Source organism: Sturnus vulgaris, chromosome 22 (genome assembly GCF_052056855.1).
Source record: "Sturnus vulgaris isolate bStuVul1 chromosome 22, bStuVul1.hap1, whole genome shotgun sequence".
NCBI classification, from domain to species: domain Eukaryota; kingdom Metazoa; phylum Chordata; class Aves; order Passeriformes; family Sturnidae; genus Sturnus; species Sturnus vulgaris.
The window spans coordinates 7,338,787-7,349,012 of record NC_142264.1 but is presented as its reverse complement, the minus strand read 5'-3'; the positions used below and the strand labels follow the sequence as shown (position 1 = coordinate 7,349,012).

Genomic DNA, 10,226 nt, shown 5'->3' with positions numbered 1-10,226 from the left:
GCACTTCCCACTTGACCTCTGAGCACTGGTGTGGGAGGGATTTTGTGATGCTCCCAAACTCTTCAGCATCTTCAGTAAGTCTCCATTGAAATGGTAATTTCTAGAGCATACTTCAGGCTCATCTCAGCTTTAGATAAAAATTAAATGTGGATTGCCTCATTCCGCATATTGAATACTAAGGGATGCACTCATTTGTTCTCTCTGCAGACACACGATGCTCTGCCAATTTCCTTAATCCAGGCACAGAAGCAGTCAGCAATTGTTTCCATTCACTTTTGATTCCATCTATAAAAGGAAATACCTGCAATCACCAGAGGCTTTTCAGAGCAGGGATTTTGTAGAACTTGTCCAATTTCAACAAACTTTTTGTCTGCTGGCTTAATGGGCACTATCTGGCTGCACATCAGGGTGTCGGTTTTAGCTCCCATTGTGCTGCCATGTGTTTTTTATTGCAGAGATCATCAGTTATTTTAGGATTTCCCCATCTCTCCTAGGCTCTCTACTAACCTGTCAAAAAAGTCTAACCCCCACCTCTGAAATGTTTTAAACTTTTCTTTATAAGTGGATTGCTCGCTGGGCTGATATCACATCTTATATTTAATATCAATTTTCACAGACTTTCATGAGTCGTCACACTTTATTCCATCTTCCTCTGGACCAATATTCCATCTTTGTCTCATATTTTTGTCACTTCTCTGTCTATGTGTTGTTGATAATACCCAACAACTCTATGGCTGGGTCCCCAGTAACATTTCTTAGTTATCTCCAGGAAGACAGGAGGAGATACATGAATGCACGACCATTTATCAGAGTAAATGAAGGCAGGGAGCTTCATTAGAAGGCTCACAGCCGACTCAAATTAATATTGCCCACTGTGAGGTTTTGTAAAGCTTTTTTCCTGAAACAATAGTCTGCACTGGGAATTCAGCATTGAGATGTTCTGTAGCCAGGCACCAGAGATTCAGGCATGACCAGGGCAGGGAGCAGCTCTGAGCCAACTCAGGGTGTTTGTGCCTCTCCTTTTTGCTGCCCCCAGCAATTTCTCCCATGGGAAGGGTGGGCTGGGGTAGAATTTCTGTGACCACAACTCTGATCACTCTGTGATCTCCTTGTGCCTGGCCATATTCCTGCAATAATTGCAATAAAGATCCAACCAGATGGATAAAACCTGGATGTTTGTTCCCAAGAGATAAACCTGTGCTTAGCTTAAGAAAACCTCTGCACAGCTGAGCTCTTCTCCAGTATTTGCCAGGGTGAAGCTGGCAGCATGGCAGGAGTGCAAAGGCAGAGCCACCCTCTGTAACCAGTATATTTGAATTACAGGATGTGGAGCGTGAAACTGGGCTCAGAATTGCACGAAATAATCTGTTGTTTTGGGTTTTTTTTTACCAATTTGACCTGAGTTAATCAGAGGCAATCAAGTCGAGTGACACTGATGAAACCCATATTCCTCTTTAATTTCTAGCCCAAATTATATCTATCATTACTTCTTTTTTTCTTGATGGCTTTTTTTTTTTAACATTAAAAAAAAAATAATTTGAAGAAGAGCGGTTCACACAGAGCATGTGTAGAAACAAGGCAGTGACCAAGTTTCACTTCCCTTCTCATTCTCTGCAACTCTCAGAGATGTGCAGCAAGAAGCAGGAGTGGTGAAACACAACTCCTGGCACTGCAGGAGGTTTCTATCTCCAGGTTTCTCTCTCCATGCTCCTTCCTCCTGCACTCCTGGCCTCCTGAAGATGCCCAGGAGAGGAGCCCTTCCTGTGGGGACACTCCTGGTGCTGCTGCAGCTGGCATTTGTCCCGTCCCCACTGGCAGGCTGCCTCCTCGATCCCTGTTTGGAGGTACGTGAGCTCCAAGTGAGCACAAAATCCTTCTGTTTCTCTGGTGCAACTTTTCCTTTTGCTTGGGGGATTTGTGCCTCAAGCCTTGACGTTGTCTTAGGAAAGCCCAGATTTCTTTCCCAAGGTTGTTATCAAGGTGATTGAAGTATTTGCAGTAAATTCTGGTCTTGAAAACATCTGAGAATCAGAACCAGAAGCAAGAATTTTTTCTTCTCTTTGGCTTTCTGTACCTCTGAAGGTGCTGCAGTGCAGTTATTGTAATATAGATTATATTTCTCTTGGAAAGGATCCAAACTTTGTCTAATTTCTACAAAACACAGATTTTTTGCCTGGTTTGTGCAGTAGAGTGATTTCACCATGTACCTGACACTGACCAACTGCCTTTTGCAACGTTTTACTGACAATTATTTGCCTGCAGAACAACTTTGGTTCACGCTGCCTGGTTATGTGCAGGGGAAGAGAGCTGAGAGCTGTTCCTGGACATGCAGTGCATCCATGAGAGTTTGTCCTGCTGGCTCTCTCAAAGGTTGCTGCTGGTTCATCTATAACCTCAAGGAATACTGTCCTGTAGTTCGTCCCAGCTTCAATCAGCCAGAAATACAGCCCTTCCTGGGGAGTAGGACTGGTTCTAGTAGAAGTGAGAAAAATGCTTAGAGTATGTGAGATTATTCCCTAAAACCCAGGGCAGCTCCTTTAGGAATGAACTGCAAGGGGGGGTCACTGTGCTCCTGCTTTCCTGACAGTGACATTTTCTGGCACTTCACGAAGAGCAGATGTTGACCATGATGGGAACTGCCTCTGTTCCAGGTCACCCCTAACATAACTTTCAGGTGCACTGACCTGAACATCTCTGGAGTTCCTGACGGAGTCCCAAACACCACCCAAAACTTGGACCTCAGTTTCAGCAATCTGAAGTCACTGGGGTCAAATTATTTTGCATCAGTCCCTGAACTGCAGCTCCTGGATCTTTCAAGGTAATGGGATCTATTATGTGGATACTGGTTAATTTTTCTTCACCAGCTGGGTTACAATGGTGGCTTATTTTAGGGTCTATTGGTCTTGGCTGTTTATTTTTTTTTTTTCCTTGTGACTTTGTCCCTGTGTCTGTCATTTTCCACATCCCCATGGTGAAGTCATGTGAAGCTTTTAGTCCAGTCACTGAGTGCACACCCTCCACTCAGAGCTGGCTCTGTCAGTCTGATCTTGTAGTTGGGATGTGAGAAGGAGGAGGAAGATGTTTCACTTTTCTATGAACAAGAAAAATGTCAGACTTTTCATTGCTACAAAAACTCTGAAGTGGAACACCTTGGGTGAGCTGTTTTTCTAATCACAGTTTAAAAAAAAAATAACATGAAGGTACATTCATTTTCTAAAAGGCTGTTTTAAAATATCAACATATTCTCTTTTCCCTTCTCCTCACACATCTGGGGGAGGAAATGGGGGAGGCCTATTAGCAAATTTGAATAGATGTATAATTTCCATTGACTTCAGACAGCAGTTTCTCTGGGTAAATTGTTTCACTGAGAAATGTCACTCAGTCCCATCACAGCTCTAGCTCCAAAGTGGCTCAGTGGCAGAGCACATTTGTTGGGAGGCACTGGCTGGATTATTAAACTAATTCTGCTGGGATTCAGAGCAGAATGGATTTGGGTCTCGAATTCTGGTTCTTTCCACATCAAACAAACCTTAGGGGGCCACCCTCATTTTCCCCTCTTCTTTTTCTCCTTCAGAGCCAGCACAGCCTGGGGTCTGAGCCATCACCAGATATCAGCTGCTGACAGAGCTGTGAGCTCTGCCCCAGCTGCACTGCTCTGGGGGGGCTGCCCAGATGTGGCTGAGGTGGAATTCTGAGGGCTGGGGGGTGCTAGGTGTGAGGGAATGCTGGCTCTGGCTGGTTCTTCCATCAGTGATGGCCATCACTATGTCACTTCGGCCTAAACTGAAAGCTAGGGTTCTTCTTTCCTGCTGCCTGCACGAATTTTTGATCTTCACCAGGTCTCCAGGTCTCTTGCTTTGGATTTGATATTAGAAAGTGAGGAGGAGAAGAGAGGGGCTCTCCTGCTGGAGGAGGAGATCCCTTTGCACATCCAGGGATGCTGGCTCTGCCCAGCAAAGCCAAACCAGCCCCCAGCGTGAGGCTGAGCCTGAGGATGTCACAGCAGCACTCAGTGGACAAGGAAGGGACCACGTTTCATGTACTTAAATTTTGTTTTCATGCCCAACAGGTGCCACATCCATACAATAGAAGATAACTCCTTTATGGATCTCCCCAGCCTTTCCACCTTGATTTTAACTGCCAATTCCCTCCAGCACCTGGGGAAAGCAGCTTTCTATGGCTTAACATCTCTGAAGAAACTGGTTCTGGTGGAAACCAACAGAACCTCTCTGTCTGAGCTGCCCATCGGTCACTTGCATACTCTGGAGGAGCTGAATTTAGGCCACAATAGCATTACTTCATTGAAGCTTCCCGAGTATTTTGCCAACATGACCTCTCTCAGGCACCTGAGCTTCTTCTCTAACAGGATCACATCTATCTCCAGAGGAGACCTTGATGCCCTGAGGAAAGGGAACAGGCTCAACCTGACTCTGGTGCTTTCCTTGAACAAAATAAAATCCATCGAGCTGGGGGCCTTTGCAGGGATTCACCTGGCTGAGCTGGCTCTCAGGTCTGCTTTTGAGAACTTCATGATGCAAAGTTGTCTGCAAGGCCTGGCTGGTTTGCAGGTCAGCAGGCTCATACTCGGGGAGTTCAATGACAATGAGTCACTGCAGGACTTTGAGAGGGGATGTTTGAATGGACTGTGCCAGGTACAGATGGATGAGTTTGTTTTAATCTGCTTTGACGGGGTCGAGGATGACACAGACAATCTCTTTAACTGCATAGGCAACATCTCCACTATTCGTTTGGTGAACCTTAGACTTAAGGAGATTCCACAGGTTCCTGCGTGGTCTAAACTGAAACAGCTGGAATGCAAGAAATGCAGTTTTGAGGATGTGCCTGCCCAGAAGCTGTCACTTTTCAAGGAGCTGAGAGTGCTTCGTATTACCCAGAACAATGGACTCAAAAATTTTGAGCAGAAGTTTAAGGGTCTCAGTAACCTGGAGGTCATAGATTTGAGTGAGAATAGCCTTACCTTCAGCAGCTGCTGTTCCCCTCAGTTTCAAAATTGTCCAAATTTGAAGCACTTGAACTTAAGCTTCAATTCTGAAATCAGATTGACTGGAGATTTCACTAATGTGAAGAACTTGTTATATTTGGACCTTCAGCACACAACTTTATTTGGTCCTGGCTCCTACCCTGTCTTTCTGTCCCTTCAGAGACTAATTTACCTTGATATTTCCCATACCAAAACTGAAGTTAAATCCCAGTGTACATTTTGTGGCTTGAACTCTTTGCAAGTCCTCAAGATGGCAGGAAACTCCTTTGAGAACAATAAACTGGCAAACAACTTCAAAAACCTAAGTCACCTCCACATCTTGGATATTTCAAGCTGCAAATTGGAACATGTGGATCAAAGTAGTTTTGATACCCTCTCTGAGCTAAAAGAGCTGAACATCAGTAACAATAAACTCCTGACCTTCAGTCCTGCAGTCTACCAACCACTCCGAGCCCTCAGAGTCCTGGATTTCAGCAGGAACCAGCTGGCTGTTCTCTTGGAGTCAGCCCGGGAAATCCTGCCTGACAGCCTGGTCCTGCTGGATATCTCTCAAAACCTGTTTGACTGCTCCTGTGTGTACCTGGACTTCCTGGAATGGATCAAGGAGAAGCAGGAGCTGCTGCAGAACAGGGAGCTGATGCTGTGCCACACTCCCTCGTACGTGGCCAACGTGAGCCTGCTGAGCTTTGATCTGTCCTCCTGCAACATCAGTGCAGCCAAAGTTGCCTCCCCAGTGGTTGTGTTGCTCTGTGTAGTGGTGCTCATCCTCCTCATCTACAAGTACTACTTCCAGCTCTACTACTCCGTGGTGCTGCTCAGTGGGTGCAAACACTCTGCAGAAAGAGGTGACACCTACGATGCCTTTGTCATCCACTCCAGCAAAGACCAGGAATGGGTGACAAGGGAGCTGGTGGAGCCCTTGGAAGGAGGAGCACCTCCCTTCCACCTGTGTCTGTACTACAGGGACTTCCTGCCAGGGGTGCCCATTGTCACCAATATCATCCAGGAGGGTTTTCTCAGAAGCAGGAATGTCATTGCAGTCATCTCCACTGACTTCCTGGAGAGCAAGTGGTGCAGCTTTGAGTTTGACATTGCCCAGTCGTGGCAGCTGGTGGAGGGAAAGACTGGGATCATCATGATTGTGCTGGAAGATGTGAACAAGGCCCTGCTGAGGCAGAGGCTGGGGCTGTCTCGGTACCTGAGGAGGAACACCTACCTGGAGTGGAAAGACAAGGAGATAAACAAGCACATCTTCTGCAGACAGCTGACAGGAGTGCTGATGAAAGGCAAGAATTGGAATCATGAGGAGGTAAAACTCATGTGAAGAGAGAGAATGGTTCTTCCTTCCCTGTCTGCCATCCTGGCCTGGATGGTTCTTCTCATGCTGTTCACAGTCAGAGGGAGTGGATGGAGGCACTGCCAAAGCACTACAGAAGTCCCTGCCTTGCTGGTCACCTTTTCTCAAGGAAATTTGCAAGCTAAGGAGTGACAAGCGCTGCCTGAGCTCTGTGTGTGCCCATGGCTGTCACCCACAGGTGGCCCAGCAATACCTCAGGTTTGGTGTAGGAACAGATCAATGCTCTTACTGTCATCTTGCTGCTTCTGAAACTGGATTTGGGTCCTGAGACCATTTACCCAGAGGAACTTCACAGTCTGTTGCTTTGAGTGGACCCCAGAATCTCAAAGGCAGAGTAAAGACACAGAATCTTCAGCTCTAAAAACTTTGTGAAACAGAAACAAGGCTTGGATTCCAAAAGTCTTGTCCCTGCCTCCATGGGCACTGTTACTCAGGGACAAACCCTGCAGAGGGCTCAGCTGGCACCTGCTCAGGGAACCTGAGTAGTTTTGTCATTAGGGAGGGAGGTTTCTGTGGCTGGGAAATTTGCCCAGCATGTTTATTTCAGTTTTCTTTACACCAAAACCAAATATTGAAACCATCACCTGAAAATCTTACTTATACCCAGGTTATATAGCATTTGAGAGGGCATTTTGGAGTTTTCTTGGGGGGGCAAGAAATGTGTAACACCTTTAAACTGAAATATTTCTTTGCTCCCACTGCTTCTCCTCATCCAGTGTTTGTGGATACACTCTGGGACTGCCCTAAGTAAGGAAAATTGAGCCTGAATGAAGGGTTTTGATGTTTACAGCCAGCCAGTTCTAGACTAAGCTTTTTCACTCTCTGCAGCAGACTTAATTCACTGTTGGAAGGTGCTGCAAGAGCCTCCAGGGTTTGAGATGGAGTTCAGATCTGCCTGTCTGCTCAGCCCTCCCCAGGGGCCACCTGGAACAGCACTGGGTGGGGGAGTTCTGCTTTTGTTCCACTGAGAACGTGCCTGACATTTTGCAGGGAGAAGAGATAGAGGAGAAAAGCCTGAGTTAGCTGAACTAAGTGTGCCCCAGCACTGTCCTGAATCAAGGGAAGGAAAGTCAAAATGCCATGGAATCATATCAGAGCACTCCATCAACATGTGGGATATTGGATGGGACAGCAGTATTCTCTTTTTACCAAAGGCTTTGGCTGGGATTCATCACTGATGTACTCTGGTTTTAATCTTGCAAATCCTTCCACAATCAGTGATGTTCTGCAAAGGTAAAACAGAAGTAACTGGGTGGTGAATCAGATCTGATATTTATCCACCCACTTTTCTGAGCACCAGTCAGGGACATTTCCATGGAAGCAGGATCAGGGATCAACATCAGACATCACTGGATAGAGAGGGACAGCCAGTCCCAGGCTCTGTGCTGGCAAAAGTTGAATCACAGCTCCCTCCCTATGTGCTGTGTCAGACAACACTACCAAAACCCCCACAGCCCTCCCTAAGCTTTTATTGTGACACAGGAGATGAAGATTTAGTAAAACTAAGCTTGATGCTGCATTCCTTTGCTCAGAGAGTTTGTTCTGCATCTGCTAAATATTATTCCAGCAATTCCCAAGATGAAGTTCTCCTCACCTCTGCTGGGATTGATGGGTCTTGCAGACCTTCCTCCTCACCCTTCCACCCTCATCTTCCTCTTCACCCTTCCACCCTCACCTTCCTCCTCCTCCAGGCTGCTGGAGATGGGGGCACTGAACCAGGGCACAGCTCCAGTTCCCTGGACTGAGGCCAAAGGAGAGCACAGAGGACAAAGGAAAATTAGCTTGAATTTCAGCAATTCCAAGTTAAATTGGGAAACAAAAGAGGAAAAATTAAATAGAGTAGGAGTACCTGCTCCTGAATTGAGCAGCACTGAAGCCACGTTTCTCCTTCACTCTTTCTCTCTGTGGCTCCTCTGCAAACAATTCAGTGGATGTGTATTTCTGGCACAAAGCAGAGTCCTATGATTCTTGATTGTAATTATAACAATGAGTTTCAGAAAGCCCACGAGTGGTTCTGGGCATTTATAAAAGGGATTTAGGACAGTATTGTTTCAAAAGTCAGTGTTTTTTTGAATATCAAAGCAACTTTAGGAGAGCTGGAGTGATGCTGAGACGAGGCTCCCACCAGTACAATTTTAAAAGAAACTGGTCACTCGTTTTGCTCTTCCTATTCAGAGTCTCCACAGCAGACATGACTACCTGAGTTACCTCTGGCTTCCTTATTGTCCAAGAAAAATCCACAAAAACCATCATAACTTCAGCTGACTTTCTGTGGTCCCTTCCAGCCTGACCCACTCTGCAATTCTGTGACCTGTCCAGGCAGTGCTCAGGTTTATGGGTCCAAGGTGGACAAGGCTGGGAACAATTCCATTTTCACCATTTACCCAGCAGAGAAACAGTATTTTTTTTTTTTTTTTTTGAAAGACTCAAAACAGCTTTCTCCAATACTATAAATGGGGGAAATTGTGGTTCCTACAGAAACACACATATCCATTTGCCTTCATTGTAGGGAGCAAATGTCCAAAGGAAAACTCAAAGTTCTCATGTTTCCAAAGCTGCTGGCATGCACTGTTTGAAACTGCCCACTCTGCAGCGAGTGCTTTTGATAGGATTTACTCCGTGGGGGAAAAAAATGAGCAGCCAAGCAAACACCCGTGCAGGTCTGCATTCATCTCCCATGTAAATATCCGAAAATATTCCAGTTACTAAAGCATCTCTTTTGCCCAGGTCATAAAAACAGATGGAGACAAAGCTCCAAAGGGCTGTTGCATCCAAGCTATTCCATTTGCAACAGGATGTGCCCTGATTTCACTCTGAGCTTCATTTGACCCATGCAAAATGCCAGGACAGATGCAGCTCTGGACTTCCTTGCCTTGTGGAGGGTGCTGTCCCAGGGGCAGGACATCCTGGTGTGCTGGCCCTGTCCCCAGGCTGAGGGCTGTGAGCAGAGCATGCCCTCATTAGTGGGATTGCCTCTGTGCCCTGCAGCAGCTGGAAAAGCTGGAAACCAGAGCCGTGTGCAGCCCTTCCCACCGGGATCTGGCTGCAGGAGCAGTGCTGTGAGAATGCTCCCCTGGCCCCCCTGAGCAGGAGCACAGGCTTGCAGTGTCACTTAAAAACCCAGCAGAATGAGGAAAAGCAGCTGCTTTCCCTGGACTGACTGGTACTTGACAGGAACAGGTTGGAAATTCTCAGGGAGAGCGTTTGTCCCGTGGGAAATGCTATTTTGTATGTGGTTTATGAAATTTAATGAGATAGCATGGTGGCTATATGGAATGGGAATTGTCACAGCAGAGTTTCTGGTTTACTGTTGTATGTAATTTTGGAGCAGATATTTTTCATGGAAACAGTGATTTTTAAAAATACTTTGGAGGGACTGAAAAAGGAATTTGTAATAAAAGTTAAATTGCTCCACAATGTCATTTTAAAAAATGTCTTCTTAAGCTTATGTTGTTGTTTTTCATTTTGTAATTTGTTCCTATTTACACAATCTGACTAGCCTCCCAAAACAACACCAGAAGTTAAAAATGTTTCCCACACTGCCAAAATAAAAACCCTGGATTTTGTTTTGTGGGAATATTTTTTCTTTTATTTCATTTTATTAATAAATAAATAAATTTATTTATTTATTTAGTAACAGGATGAAAAGTATGTTTTGCAAAATGTAAATTCCTCTTGTATGACAGCTCTTACCGTGACCCTCTCAGAGTCAAACCTTCACCTGCATGTGCCCCGTGTGCATTTCAGGCAGCAAAAACCACTGAGGAACCCCTGGAATGAATTTCACTAAGTGCCTTTTGCAAAACATCTTGAGTAGGTGCAGTGGATCGATAGGAACTGCCTGAGAGCAGCTGAACAGGAGAGGAA

At 45.7% G+C, this 10,226-nt stretch overlaps 1 protein-coding gene across 1 annotated transcript; it reads left to right on the top strand.

Moving 5' to 3' along the window:
* The first annotated feature begins 1,673 nt into the window (after positions 1 to 1,673).
* On the top strand, positions 1,674 to 9,931 carry TLR4 (toll like receptor 4). The gene is made up of 3 exons (XM_014873317.2): positions 1,674 to 1,844; positions 2,652 to 2,818; positions 4,070 to 9,931. The coding sequence occupies exons 1-3, from the start codon at positions 1,740 to 1,742 to the stop codon at positions 6,324 to 6,326; spliced, it is 2,529 nt and encodes an 842-aa protein (XP_014728803.2). The 5' UTR covers positions 1,674 to 1,739; the 3' UTR covers positions 6,327 to 9,931.
* The last annotated feature ends 295 nt before the right edge of the window (positions 9,932 to 10,226 follow it).